Source organism: Bacillus rossius (genome assembly GCF_032445375.1).
Source record: "Bacillus rossius redtenbacheri isolate Brsri chromosome 4 unlocalized genomic scaffold, Brsri_v3 Brsri_v3_scf4_2, whole genome shotgun sequence".
NCBI lineage: Eukaryota > Metazoa > Arthropoda > Insecta > Phasmatodea > Bacillidae > Bacillus > Bacillus rossius.
The window spans coordinates 52,970,026-52,986,253 of NW_026962011.1; the positions used below are offsets into that span (position 1 = coordinate 52,970,026).

General features: G+C 34.2%; 1 protein-coding gene across 1 annotated transcript; it reads right to left on the bottom strand.

Annotated features, from left to right (window-relative positions):
• Positions 1-61: 61 nt before the first annotated feature.
• On the bottom strand, positions 62-16,002 carry LOC134542105 (low-density lipoprotein receptor-related protein 12-like). Its single transcript, XM_063386050.1, has 6 exons — positions 15,579-16,002; positions 10,255-10,346; positions 8,919-9,078; positions 6,215-6,447; positions 4,905-5,116; positions 62-361 (listed from the first exon to the last, which is right to left on the bottom strand). The coding sequence occupies exons 2-6, from the start codon at positions 10,295-10,297 to the stop codon at positions 323-325; spliced, it is 687 nt and encodes a 228-aa protein (XP_063242120.1). The 5' UTR covers positions 10,298-10,346; positions 15,579-16,002; the 3' UTR covers positions 62-322.
• Positions 16,003-16,228: the final 226 nt, after the last annotated feature.

Sequence of the window (16,228 nt, forward strand, 5' to 3'; positions counted from 1 at the left end):
GTCGCCCGACAGGCCGGCGGAGGGAGGCGAGGGCTGTCCCGGCCGGGCGACGGGGGCCGACCTCCTGCTTGGCGGGGGCGGGGGGCGGGGGGCGGGGCGCCGTCTCTGCGAGCGCCCGGCCGTGGGGGGGGGATCCTCTGCAGCTGCTGCGTCTCGCTGACGGCCACGGCGTAGGCGGGCCGGGGGGCTCCCGGGGGAAGAACTGGTCCGGCGGGGGGGGCGGGCTCCGGGAGGACCTCGTCGCGGTACGGGGCGGAGCTCAGGCGGAGGCTGTACAGGCGGCACATGCAGCCCACCGCGATCACCAGCAGCAGGCCGCAGATCAGCGAGCCCGATGATGGCCCGCGGTGATGATGGAGTTCTGCGCACGACACCCACGCCTTTGGACTTCTTCCAATCCGACACATTTAGAGGCTTTTATGGACTTATTCAAGTATTTGTTAACTTGATAATGCTTAAATACATACATCAGGGGCAAAAATACGTAAGACTCAGAAGTTTTGCGGAGTTACGTTTATAATGCCTGTCCCATGTAACTTGCAGCTCCCACAGTGAGGGGCTTCTAAATAGGGATGGGTCGGTACCGTTCTCGGTTCCTACGGTTCTCAGCATTTTAACCGGCACCGAGAACCGCAGCTAAAATGTCAATGCCGGTACCGGGTACCGGCAGGTATAGCAAAACCCTTTACGAAAATAGTCCTTCACTACAACTTAACTGCAGCATGAAATGGCTCAACTCACGTCCAATTCACATAAGAATTATTTTTTTGGACTTCTGTGGAATAATATTCATCTCAAACTATAAAATAAATTACAAATGAAAATATTTAATGTTCTCGTCACATCTGTAAACAAAGAACGTTTTACAATCAAAACATAACAGTTGAAGGTGCCATAGATGTAGTTCATAGATGTGTGCAACTTTATAACGTGTCTCAGCAGAGATGTGAGAACAGAAAGACGCCATGTTTGTTTCAATGGTTTTTAAAATAGGCAGCTAACTGAGTCGTTGACACATAAGTATGAGTGACTGGTGTACAAAGAACAATTAAAAGTAGCCGAAACAATAAATAGTTTATTACTTGAAACACCTCATAAATAATGTATAGAGACCCCGAAAAATGGTGAAGCGCGAAATTCACGAAATAACGCGAAAATTTGATACTTTAAACGAATTTTGCCACTTTCCTTTGATTTTGACATAGTCGCGAAATTCACTAATTTTCGCGCGAAGTTCACGTTTTTTCGCACAAAATAATGTCCTTATGTCGCAAGTTCTATTTATTTACGCCATCATAAACATAGGCGTAAAATAAACATAGACTGAAAGACTAGTGCCGTAATATTAACTTCGTTTTGACACGTTACTGAAATCCACGTATTTTTATTACTCTCTTAACAAGCAGTAAATATTGCCATCGTGAATGAAAACAAAATGTAACAAATGTCAACAATCAATATGTGCGCACTACCAACATAACAAAATTGACTCCACAGTTTTCGTGTTTTGAATAATGGTCGTTTCTGCCGCAAGGCGCACTGGTGTCGATTTTTCTAACCTAATTTAATTGCATGGAGCTAAGATGGCAGTCATTCTTGCGTGCACATATCTATGAGTGTTTACAACTATCGTCCACATTTTGTAAGTTTTGTGATGCAATTGAATTTATGGATAAGATGCCGAAAACTTCAACAATGTTTGATCGTGAAAGAGAGATGAAATCGGATGATTTTATATCTTTGATCAGCGGGACAAAATTATGATGTGCAAGTTCTGAAACGTGCGGGTTGATTGGACACGCAAAGACACGTGTAAAAAGCATGTGGAAAATGACACACACAAAACAAAAAAGACAATTTTGTCAAGCATTCTACCGTGTCTAAACAAATCTCAATAGGCGACAGCGTGAATAAAGCAAACAAGCTTGAAAGTGCAGAAAACAAGAATTTGTTTCTGATTTTGTTAATATGATGCTGTAAGTTAACATTCCTTTGGAAAAAGCTGATCATCCAGCTATGAGGGAATGGTGTAACACCCATGTTGAAGGTTAGCCTTATTTATTTAGAAATGTTTTCCCCCTCTAATAAAAGTTCATAAGCATATGTAGGCCTACAATATTATCGATTAACTTACCTTTAGGCCCAACTTACTTTACTTCAAATAAATATGCAGTACCTCAGATTAACAAACACAAATAGGATGGATTGCATTGTGAAATGGTGAGCACACCACAAGATATTTTTGACTGATTGATTGATGGTTTGACTCTGTAATCCAGCAGTAATCTTGAAAAGGGTAAGTTAGGTTTGGCTAAGAATTGTTTTGAGTAAATTAGCCTATTAATATTTTCAGCGATAACCTTATAAATGCTACCTATTTATAAGTATATTGTAAGTTATGTATACATTTTAGGTGCAGGGGATTTGCCATCATCAGCCAACACTCTTAGAGAAACTTATGTCCCAAAAATTGGCCAGGCAAATAAGGAAGCAGTAAGGCTATGAGGTTTTTTTTACACCGCCAAAGGCATAATTTTTTCACAATTTTTTGGGGTCTCTACTGATTGCTTATTTTTACACCGATTTTTTGCACCACTTTTGTCATTTTTTTACACCGAAATGAGCCAGTTTTATTTACCATTTTCTGGGGTCTCTAATGATGTATGAATAATGTTTATTTTATTTTTGAAGTCAGAACCGAGGACCGAGTACCGATTTTTAAGAACCGGTACCGAACCGAGAACCGGGGAAAAACAGGAATTGACCCATCACTACTTCTAAATATTACAGGATAACATATTTATGCTGATGCACACATTTGTAACATTTCAGCTGAATTACAACACTATTACTGCAAATCCTTAGTGCAAAATGCATTTTAATTAATTTTTAAAACCACAAAAGAATCTAATGCAAAAAAAAAAAAAATTCAGTTTTTTGTATGAACCATGTACAAACAGAAAAAAAAGTTATTACTATACGAATTTAAACACTCCAATAACACTGGAATATGTATTTTCCTTAACTGGTTCACCATCAACAAACACTTCAATTTGGTCTATAACTTTGTCTAAAGTAAAGTTTTATGTAACCAACTATTAATGCAAGGGTAGGAATATAATGATTGAAAGACAAAAAAAAAATCATAATTTTTTTTAGTAGGCATACATCATATCCGTTAAAGATATAGTAAAATTCCTACACATTATCTAAAACCTTCGACTGAAACAATTTTTGATGAGACAAATTATTACATTAAAAACAGGGTTGGGAAGGAGGTTTTAATTTTAAAAAATTCAAACTTCCTTAGTATCAAATTTGTCCAAATTTATTTTAAACCATGTTAATATTATCCTAAACTTTGATCCAAAGAAAATTTTTAATTTTTATACACCCACATATTAGTACAAGAGATGAAAAATAGTGTTTGTCAAAAAAATTCACTACCACCTTAGAAAGCATAATATGAAAAATCATTCTAAGCTATTCAATTGTGTATGTATTGAGTTAAAAACATTCAAAACATTTTTGCTGCATGGAATTTGAGAAAATGTTTTATCAATCATTTTGATATATTAGAGAACATATAGGATGTTATATACATTAAGTTTTTAGAATGTTACAGAAATTTATTGAAGTTTCTTGAATAATAGGTACATCGAAATCTACCACAATCTGTATGTAAGCTGTGCTGTAAGGGATTTTTTTTATTTTAAATTAATTACTTAAAAGTTGTATTTCTTTCAGCATCATATAACTGTTATACTTGAGGTAAGCAATGATTCCATGGTAGATAGTATTTACTAGGCTTTAATTTCTAGCCAGAAATAGGTATTTTGTGGTAATAAAAATTTAAAATACTTAAAAAATTGCCATGATACTCAAGAATTTATGAAAAAAAAAAAGTATATTGTAACACTACAGCCTATAAAATTCTCCTCTTGCAACTACACAATAAAGGATTGCAGGACCCTGCCCTCTCCACAGTTTACAAGTATTTTTTTGAGAAGAATAAATGTGTTTTTGTCATTCAGGTAAATCAGCTGGTTATATATAGCTTCAAGGTCATAGTAACCTAGTTTTTCATACTTAATATTTTTTGGACTTAATATTCCTGTTATTAATTTTGATATTTTACTATTTTATTTTGAAAATCCATTGAACTATATTTTTAATGGTTTTAACTTTATTTGCTTTGTTATTATTTGTGTAATGTGTATCTTATTCAGTAGTTTGTTGATTTCAAAAGTTTTTATGCCTGTAATTGTTTTGTTTTTTTGAAACTAGAATTTGTGTTCCTGGAAGATTGTAAATTGTCTGCCAATTTTTTAAACCTTCTAGTATGTTACAGTCTTACTGCCCTGAGTGTGCTTTATAATTATTGTAAAAATGTAAAAATGTAAATTATGAGACATATTAATTTTATCTGACTAAACAAATTAGAGTGAAAGAATAATAAAAAAAAAATAATTACATTTAGCTTTATGTAAATCCTAACCCGATATAATAATATTTAGTTTAGCACAACCAAAAAACTTGAAATGCCTATGAATAATAAAAGAAACATGAGTATAAATTAATTATGCACGAAAAATACTACGCAAATTAGTTGAAATATTATTATCATAGAACAGGAGTTATGCTATGTCACTTGTTTTTTTCTTTATTCTCTCGGACACATCTTGTAAACACATGTAAATTTGCGACGTGAGAAGAATAAATTACCCAAATTCAACTCAACTCTTTTATTTGAGGATCACCATTATCAGTCATCGACAGAACTTTACACCACACTACCAGCAGCATTCGACGAGATAGATGGTGTTTGCCGGGAACGACCGCGAGTTGCTACAGCACGTAAAGCAGCCAGGGGTTAGTAAGGTGCAGATGCGGACGGTACCGACCTTGATGCATCTCTGCTCATCGCTGTTGTCCCCACAGTCGTCCACCCCGTTGCACCACAGGCTGTTGTAGACGCACCGGCCGTTGTCACACTGGAACTTGCTCTGCGACAGGGCGCAGGGGCAGAGCCTCTGGTCCAGGCTGTCGCGGCAGCTCCGCGGCTGCTCTGAGAAGGGACAGCCACTGCCGTCTGCGTACGGTATGCAGCTTGGTTCTGTGGGCAGTACGGAACAGAGAGGGGATTATCACACGCAAAACCTGCTCACAATTATTTTGAAAGAAAGCAAGAATTAAATATTATAATGTACTATATTTCTTTGTGCAACATTCAAAACTACACAACATTGTAATTATATACAGTATTTACAATAAAATAATGCAACTCTGGAAATAACGTGACTCCAAAGTTTTTGGATTGTGGGTTTATAGAAAAAGAATTGATGGAGTGGAAATCACAATTAGAGTTCATAACACTTGAAAATTATTTAAATTAGTAAATTTAATCCATATTTAACTAGAGCTTTTCTGGTGCCACTTTTATCAGTAGAGTGATTTACATGGCCTCTTTTAAAACGCCAGGCTGCAGTTCAAAATTGGGCAGTCCAGAAAGCAATGAATGTGATGATATCTAGTGATCGTCTGGGGGATGCCAAAGTAACGAGCAGCAGGACACTCTTCCTCGTCCCACATCCCAAGTGTTAGCCCCTCTCATATGTCACGCCCGTGGAGAAGTTCAGGAAGCCACTCACACATACATAGAGAAGATATGCATATCAAAATAAATATAAATTTCTATTTAAGGCCAGCACACTTACTCGCAGCAACATTACGGATATTTACATGCCTAGACATAAAATATGACTATGAGATATTACCATTAAGGCATTTTAAAAAGGCCTTACATAAAAAAAAAAGTTCATTAAAAAACTGTCTTGGTTATTCACTAAACAATGAGCGTGTTCCAGATGGTTAACATCACACAGTCCTTCTTGACTGCCTGAAGGACTATGACTGAAACCATTCATCATACACGGCAACCCACGTCCTGCTTGCGACATATCTGAACATCCTGCTCCTTTTGAAGGTACCGACATTTCCTCGCCCGGCCACCAGCATTCTGGCAAATAATTTACCAATAAAAAAATATATATTATTTTAATTACTGCTGCAAGTACTGGGTATTGTTTTCTATGAAGAAAAATCCAGAAGAAGACAAGAAAAAGTATGTATGACAAAGCTGAGTGCATTATTATTTTAAAATTGAAACCCAACCAGTCACTAACGTGACGACTACTAGATCAGTGGTAATCACCCAGGGTGTAGGTGAGGATGAAGCCCCGGCCCGCTCCGGCGCCCTGCGACGAGTGGAACTTGATGAGCACGAGCCGGGACTTGGTCAGCCGGACGCTGGGCACCGTCTGGTTCAGGCCGCAGAAGTGGCGGTAGCCCACGCCCTTGCCGTCGCTCTCCTGCGGCAGCGACAGCCAGTTGTACTCGCACAGGCTCGGGCTGCCCTGCTTGCCCCTGATGTCCAGGTCCTCCACCCTGCGACAAGAACACACTCTCACGTTCCATCTCATTACAAACACGTATGAACAAAAAGAGGCAAGTTATAGGGAAAGGGAAGGGGTGAATCCCCTCCCCCACCCCAAAACACCTATTATTCCCACCAACAAATGGAAAGCATTTGAAAGCAAACAGTGAGCAATCCTTGAAATGTATTTCTGCATATGCTCCTGAACAAAATATACTAATTGCAGCAGACAATAATTTGGAAAACAGAACTTTTCGTAACAGTGTAAAAATGTGATTGATAAGCAAGAGAGTGAGTGACCTCAGTCCGTCATAACCAACTTACAGGCAGTGATTTTTTTTATTTTTAAAGGTTTAAATCAGAAGTGTTCAGATAAGCATAAATGTATGTTCATGATGGTCCAACAACATACTCTCTGTATAATCTATAAAACATATTCATCATCTGCAGTAGTTAACATACATATTTGTGTGTGCCATAAGTACCTTGGAAAGGTATCTTGTATCATTTTATCACTTGGAAAGGACTTGCATGACTTCACAGACTCTAACTCTAATGGAAGAGAGTATACATATTTATAAAACTATCTGTTTGAGCATCACGCATAAACTACTGGACCCATTTTGATATTTTTTTTATTATTAGAAAGGTCTTCGGATACCTTAAAAATTAGGCTATAGATATTTATATAATTATACCCCAAAGGGAGTGAAAAATGAGTAAATATGTTTTTAAGATAATTAATTATATCTCTGAAACTAACCAAGTTAAAGAAAAGATATTCAGAACAGTACCCATAAATAACATACAAAACCTCCAACCTACAATTATAAATTTTGCAAAAAAACCACACCTAGAGAAGTCAAAAAGGAGGAAATATGTTTTAAAGATGAATAGTAAAATCTCCTAATTTCACTAACCAATAATAAATGTATGAAAACTACCAAAACAACACCTATTTTGCCAAATTCAACCACTAAGGGATGGAAAAGGGGTAAATATGTTATTACATTAATAATTTTACCTCATAATTTGATTAAGCATAACTAATGATTTGGGTAACAATAATAAACATACAAAAACTGCCAACCACAATTTTTATATTTTGTGAAATCAAACCCTAAGATGTGAAAAAGAGGTAGGTATGCTTTTACGATTAATAATTACACCTCTGAATTTAATTAAGGTTAATTAATTATTTTGGGAACCAGTAATAAACATACAAAACTGACCAACCGCATTTTTTTTGTGAAATTAAAACTCCAAAGGGTTGAAAAAGGAATAAATATGTTTTTTAGATAAATAATTATATTTGAATTTAATTAAGTTATATTATATATAGGATATCAATAATAAACATATAAAAATTACCTACCACAATTTTTATATTTTGCAAAATGCAACCCCCAAGATGTGAACCCTAAGTTTGGTAACAGGGATACGTGTGTTAGTACAATAAAAAACTACACTCCAAATTCAATTAGAATAAATAGTTAGAAACTAAAAAAAAAATTTGCATTTAGAATTATGTATTGCTTATTTTTGCATTTGTTTAAATTATTCTTTTAATGGTGGTGAAAATGGGGTAAGTATACATTTATTAAAAAATTTGCACGTCTGAAAATAATTAACTAAGATTTAAATTAATGGTAAAAATAATAAACTATTAATTTATTATTAAACTTATTTATTATTATTATACTCGTAAGGTGTATGAAGTAGTTCAGTTTGGTTTAAAGGGGAAAAAAATGCATATTTGCAAATCTACTAGATCTAAGGGTTATAAATTAAGAATGAACATTAAGCATATAGAGTTACCAATTTAATTTTTTAAGTTTTCTAGATTTCGTCTTTTAATGGTGTGAAAAGGATGTAAGTTTTGATTTATCATAAATAATTAATATATTGATAGCAAAAAAAGCTGGATGTAAGAATCTTCGCAAAAATAACGTAAATAATTAATTATGTGAGTACTTTATGTCTATATATTTAGAAAAAAAAGTTTGTAATTTGTCACATCCTTAATATTTTAGCAATACTCTGAAATTGCGAGAGCGAAGACGCTGGTTTAAGTAAGTAAATAATAAAACTGGAGAATAATAATTTTAACACCATAAAATCACGTCACACAAGACTTAACTCCCACCTTTCTTTTTGCATGGCATTCTTAAGAAAGTAATTACTGTCCAGAGTCACAAAGCTAATAAATAAAATATTTTGGCACCTGAAATATGTGTAAAGCAAACCAAGCATTCAGGTTATATTTTTTTGTCGTAAACATGATTGATTGCTAAAAGTTAATAAAATAAAATTTGGGCAGTGTGGTTGAAGCATACTATATATCACAATATGTTGTAATTGCCACATAAAATAACTACACAGCAATGCATACAGAAATCACAACCTAGTTCAAGCATGTATGACGATCTTCATTATGGAAGTGATGCCGAAAACGTACATAAAAGTTGATGGTAGCACTTACTGTATAGTCAGGACTGAACGTTCAGGAAGATGAATGTACCAAGCACAGCTAATCTTGTCGGGGTAATTGTCCGGGTAGCCGGGGCTCTTCAGAGTCCCTACGTGACCCTTCAGCTCGTCGCTGCCACATTTCAGATGCGACAGTCCAGAGCACACAGACACTGGCAACAAATACCAAACATTACTGGAAAAAAATACAAGAAAATATTGCAAATCCACATTTAATTGGATACAGCTTAGAAAATTACTAGAAAATGCTCCAAAAAAAATTTCTTTTTGCACACAACTATAAATCCCTACGAAAAATGTGGATTCCACGAGTTTACTAACTGTATGTAAAGTGTATTTTGTTTATGTTTATATTTAAAAAAATAGCCGTTTTCAGGGGCCAGAAATCTACCTAGATCCGATATTGTAAGGTGTAGTTCACCTTAATCATAGAGTAACAAATGAAATACAGCAAAGCTAATGGAACTCCATACAGTTGCATTATGAATGAAGGCTCTCATTTTCATTTAACATTATTCTTATTATCATTTTTTGTATACCAATTATGAAAAATAATAACATGCATTAAACACTATATACATGAATAAATATGTATACATTTACACTGTAAATTTACACATCCATATGCAAATACCTAAACTTTGTATCACAAATTTAAAAGAAACGGGAAAGTATTTGATCCTCGTTTGTGATGAATTACCAAAAATGGTGGTACAACTGACTTTTAACTATAAACAGAAGCCTAAATACCAATTTCCATATTCCTAACTTCAAAAAACAAGCTTCCATACAACATTTCATCTCATATTTAACCCCCAGGGGATGAATTTTCAAAAATTCTTTCCTAGTGCTCACCTACGTTATATAAGGAACTCCTATACAAATTTCATTCTTCTAGACCCACCCGTTTACGCTGTGCTTTGTCTATCATAGTTACAGTTTTATTAAGTAGATCTGAAATATAAGATGTTTCAGTTCATAGTTCTGGAAATATTACGTCACATCAGCAAGATCAACCTTAAATGGCCTCAAAAACTATCCAACGGTGAAAGGTCTGAGAAAATCTATTATCCATTAAATCCTTATTGATTGGCAGCAGGCTTACTTCTTGTTGAATTTTTATACTAGCAACACTAGGCAAGATTTGGTTCGGCTAAATACAACTTAATAGCCAAATTCAAAATTGGCCAATATCTGGAGACTAACCATGTAACAAAATAAAATAAATCCCACCAATTTGTTTTTAAAAATTCTGAGATTTAAGAGAACAGTAAAACTTCCAAATAATTCATACATATTTATGTACTCATACACAACATACGACTTACCTGACAGAACAAGTACGGCCAATACAGGACGCACATGGTCCATGCTTCCACCCCACTGTGCAATGGGTCGCAAAGCAACACTGCAGTTTTAGCTGAAAATAAAATCAATAATAAACACCACGATAACTACGTTCTTTTACTGGTTCTTACAATGGGAAAGGTAATTTTTTTTTTCTTTGGACACGTGCCATTGCAGTGTCTATCGGTCTGTGCCTGATGAGGGGAACAGATCTTGTGTCTTGGCAAGCTTACTTAATGTGTTTGTCTGTGTTGTCGTTGAAGTGTAGTCCACAATATCTGTTTAGTTTCATCCTGCATCTCTGTATTGTCATCGTATTGACAAGTTATTTATTTATTTATTAAGATTTGTGACATGCCCACCAACAGTTATGACACTTTTATGGTGGGTACGAAAATACTAAATACAAAAATGACAAAAACAACAACAGTACAAAAACACAAGAGATGCAGTCACTGCATGTGGCCAGGCACTGCAAGCAAGTCTGCACTACGCAAAGGCGGGCACCACCTGCAAGAAGTTACGTATAGTCTCAATGTTCGGGTCATCTGTTTATAGCTGTGTTATTTGTCATATACCCTGTTCTTGTTGCAACTTTCTCGTCGTCGTTCGCCTACTGTGTGTGTCTGTGCTGTAATACTATTTCTAATTCTTTCCACAGAATTTTCTGTGCTGTATATGCTTTTAATTTTTGACATATGCTGATTTTAGCTTGTTTTCTGTGTGTTTGCATATTCATATTTTTTTATCTGTTATTGAGGTTTCTTATGACATAGTGTTACCAGCAATGGCGTATGTCCAAAACATATATATAATCACTGTAACTGTTTGACAACAGAAATTCAAAAGAGATTAATGAATTTAAAAAAAAAAATCTCTATACAACTGGTCTGGTGGGCACTCATTCAAGCATACCTGGCAATACTGATATAGCACTTGTTTATAGTCATTTTCTTTAAAGCGCCACTACCACCTGGTGTAATTCTATCATATTGTATTTTGTCAAACTAACGACTTTGTTCAATATTCTACTTTTATGGTTTCGGACTATCTCAAATCTAAGAGGAGCTTGAAGCTATGATAAACTCAAATGTAAGGTGATTAATTAAAAGATGTCTTGAATCTAAGACAAATTAAAATGGTTGCAAGTTTTACATATTACGACCTCCAATATGACAACAGTGATGAATCTAAAACATAGTACCAACACACCGTCAATTTTAATTATTATCAAAGAATAAGCACACCTTCTTGTACACTCCAACTTGTGTATTTGTGTTGTGCGTAATTCCGTAGAATATGCTAGCAACCAGAACGCAACAACTTTTAAACTAACTACTGTGATAAAGAAACAGTTCTAAGTTTCTTATCCATAACAGCTTTTTCATGTGGAGGTATTACTTTTAGCACAGCTTTGATATTGCCTTTATACTTAAAATGTTCATAAAATGTTTACCTAATCATTATTCAATTTTATTTGGTTTAAGGCTTCTTTTACTTCTTTCCTACAAAATTACCAGGTTGAAAGAATAAAGGTATTGAGATTTTATTTAAAATGTACAAATTAAACTATGGTTGGTAAAAAAAATCATCTGCCTATCATACAAACTTGTAACATTTGTATTGTTCACTATCTTTCTTGCATACTAGCTCAAATTGGAATGAATTTTTTGCTTTCTTATTCCCCTGTACTGTATATTATTTTTCTTTGGCATTCCTGTTAAAACTATATTGATTTTCAATAATTGGGTAAAAAAAAATAAAAAAAATAAAAACACTAATCTGTCATTGCAGTAGTCCAAAACATGCAGAATTGAAGACCTTACGTAGAACTAGTTGGCTTTCCTGGCTCTTTCAAAACTATGTAAATCAACTTTTTTTTTTTTTGCATTTACAACCAACAGCATTTTAATACCTTGATGAACTGTCTGATATTACAAGCAATTTTTTACATATAGTATTTTGAACATATTGCCCTCTACAAGTCATGCAGGTATTCTCAATTTTTTTTACACTTCACATGGATGACAGGTGATTGTCATTAGTGCTGTCCTGTGATGAACAAAGTGCAATCACTACTAACTGGCTAGTAACAATTCAAGATATCTTGGAATTCATATACTAATCATTACTGTACAATTTCTTACCAGTTTTATTGTAATCATGGCTTTTCAAATATTTACTTATTATATGTATTTTCTTTATTTACTGGCTTTACCATATTATGATACTAAATAATTCCAGTTTTTTTAGGAATACGCAATCATTCATAAATGGTGCTCATGTTGAATTTTCTCCAGTTTCTTCAGTATTTGTATGAGCGATGGTGATGAGCGATTAAGAAATCTTTTGTGAGTGCACAATATTTACTTGAATTTTATAAGGTTTTTCAGGATGATTTTATTTAGTGAATTTTAGTGAATATGCACTACTTTTTTTATATGTAACTGAATTTGAATTTATGGTGTCACATGAATTTCTAAAAATTAATGTTGTTTTTTTTGTTGTTTATTTTCTTGTGTTCCTGTTTCTCAAATTGTAGGTATATTGTTGTTGTATGCACTGGTGTATTTTTTCTATTGGCCGGTTATTCTGAAAGCTTGGTAACTTCCATTGTAAGTGATGGTTAATTGCCCTCCCTATTTAACTAAATATAAGAGTTGGCTTGGTACAGCTAGCACCTTTTAAAATACTTTAGGTAATATTATTTCAGAATGGCATTTCCATGAAATAATAATAAAATTATCAAAGTACTTTTTAACACACTAAAGATGTTCCTGTATTTACCCTCAAAACAGTGATTCTGAATTCCTAAAGGTTTCTAAGAATTCACCGCCGCCATTTTCTGCTCTCTCTCTCTCTCTCTCTCTCTCTCTCTCTCTCTCTCTGTGTGTGTGTGTGTGTGTGTGTGTGGGCGCGCGCGTGCGTGCGTGTGTGTATGATTCATAGAACTTGAATTAAATTGTGAGAAAGGTAGATTACGTTAGGTTAAGTAGCTACATTAAAAATATTGTAAAATATTTTTAAAGGTTGCTTACGAATTACCAATTTAATATGTAGCTATCCTGACCTAACCAGCCGTCCACATGGTTTCACAGTACTTTTAATGTAGCTAACCTAACGTAATCGACCATTTTCATAATTTAACTAAAATTCTCTAAATCATGTACACATACAGACCCACACGGAAGAGTAAAAAATTGTGGTGGTCGCGTCAATACACAGGTATTGTAATATAATCTATTAACAGTGATTTCTCAGAAATAAGTAGGAATAGAGAAAAACTGTTTTCAGGGCAAATAAAGGAATGTCTCTAGAATCCAAAAATAGTATTTTCAGAATTTTATTATTATTTCACAGAAAAGCCGCACCGTAAGAATATTACTATGAAATTCTCAAATACACATACATGCATTTGTGATCCAAACATAATTGTGGAAGACTGGTTGTTAGGGGCTAATAAATTAAGGAAAACTTTAAGTTTTATTATATTAATACAACTGCAATAGAGAAAATTAATTGTTTTATTACAAATATTCACCATTTTCCCTACTAGTGCAAATACAGTCATCACAACTGCCACACCCACATACCTGCAGCAAATTTAACACTGGGTAAATATGTAGTGTACGGATTAGTGCCAAAAAAAATCGTACAAATATAAAATAACTTTCATTATATGCTCTTTTACGTCTTCTTTTCATAACCGCCTGCGGAGATAAGAAATTCCAAATACTTTAGGAGATATGGAATTTTTTAATTTTCATGCTGTGCACTGATGCGGCGTTCAGCGGGAAGCCTACGATTCACTCATCCTTTTGGACATACCCGAATACTCACGTTGGCAAGCCTTCTTTTCTTAAAATTAGCAAGAAGTAATTAAAAATACTTTAAAACATTGTGGATGGTTGGTTATATTAGGTAAGTATAGCTACATAAAAAAAAAACTGTAAAATCATTTTATGGTTGCTTAGCAAATAACTTTTTAATATGTAGCTATCCAGCGCTAGGAAACCGTTTACATGATTTCACAGTATTTTTAATGTAGCTATCCTAACCAAATCAACCATCCACAATGTTTTAAAGTATTTATAATGTAGCTAACATAACCTAATTGACCATTAGTTTTCATGAGTTGCATATTTATTTACAATAAACAAAAAAAAGAACCGAAGATGCACGATCGGGCGTTTGCCTCTCGTCTGTTGAAAGAAGGCTTGCCAACGTGAGTATTCGGGTATGTCCAGAAGGATGAGTGAATCGTAGGCTTCCCGCGTTCACCATTGTTGCTTGTTTACAAGTATGATTTTTTTTTTTTCGTGACGTAGTTGAACGACTACATCACGTAAAAAGAAAATTACGTGAGTTCCTACTGTTCATCCTTTTTCCCGGTTTGTTAGGTCAGGTCAGCTACATTATAAATATTTTTTTAAACTAAACTACCATTAAAATTCATTTTTATTATTTTTAATGTCCGTTCAGTTTCAAAGTATTTATACTGTAGCTGACCTGACCTAATCTACCTTTGTCCCGTTTTGTTAGGTCAGGTCAGTTACATTATAAATACTTAAAACTATACAAGTAAAATTAATTGATATTATTTTTAATGTCCATTTATTTTGAAGTATTTATAATGTAACTAACCTTACCTAATGGAAAATTTCTGTTATTTAGGCATTCACGCACACACGGCAAAATATAAAATGGCGTCTGTTGAATGATTACATAGGGCTTGTATTGCAAAATAAGAACGGCGATATCTCCAAATGTAATTGGAATTTTTTATCTCCGCAGGCGGTTATGAAAAGAGGACGTAAAAGAGCATATAATGAAAGTTATTTTATATTTGTACGATTTTTTTTGGCGCTAATCCGTACACTACATATTTACCTAACACTGATTTGTGCTCCTAATATTCATACTCCCCCCCCCCCCCCCCCCCCATTTTCTTATGTCATTTCAATGTGAGGCGAGTTTACATTACAAAACATGTTACAATCAGACTTCACAAGAAACATTCCACACAACTTAACTTGAACTATCATTAAACAGTTTTAAAAAGTTTCAACTTTAAGATGTTTTCAAAATCATTACTGTTTAAATAATTTTGCTTTTCACCTAAAGGGTAATATAACTTAATCCTTTCGATTTCTTGGTTAGTAAGAGAACACTATTAAGTTCAAGAAACTTCTGAACAGTGTTTTAAAGTATACAGTTGTGGACAACAAATAAAAATCGTTATTGTAAAAATAAAACTCAGTTTTAAATGGTATAATGAATAGAAATTCCAATATAACATAATTACCTTGCTTCAGTTTTGGTTGTCCATGTTTACGTGATGAATTTAAAATACAGACATAAATGGAGAAGATTAATCCGCACTAAAGAATATCAATAACAAACTCTTTCAAGCTCTGTGATATCAGTAAAGAGCACTTCATCCTCTTTTTATGTAAATATATCAATCGCCCCCTTATATTAATGATATATTGCTATTTAAACCTTCCTTGGTTTGTGAAAAAAGCATTAACAACACATCATTATCTTCTTTAGAACAGCTGCCTGGATTCCTGGATTCCTGCACTTGCCAAAACAAACAATCTGTTCGATACGGCCGCTGCTTTTTACGCCACAAGTAAAGATCATTTATAAGATTTCATTTCATTTCATTTCATTTATTAGCGTCCTATATTTGACAGTACATATGTCCAGGTTTGGTCAGCAACATTATAAATAAAATACATCATACTACACTAACAAAACAATATAAAAAAAATACATTATAACACAATAATATATGATACAATAAAAAATGATAATATAAAACAATGCAGCAATAAGATTACTTATTACTTAATTCCCATTAGTAATTACAAGTAATGAGACATTTCGGGGTATATATATTATGAAAATTGAAGTGTTATTTTATCAAATTTATGAAGTTAAGGAATTAAA

Excerpts from the sequence above, each read along its gene's own strand:
- LOC134542105 (XM_063386050.1), bottom strand. The coding sequence starts at position 10,297 with ATGGACCATGTGCGTCCTGTATTGGCCGTACTTGTTCTGTCAG. Across the intron at positions 9,079-10,254 it reads GGCCGTACTTGTTCTGTCAG|TGTCTGTGTGCTCTGGACTG; the intron begins GTAAGTCGTATG and ends ATTTGTTGCCAG. Across the intron at positions 6,448-8,918 it reads CGTTCAGTCCTGACTATACA|GGTGGAGGACCTGGACATCA; the intron begins GTAAGTGCTACC and ends TTCTTGTCGCAG.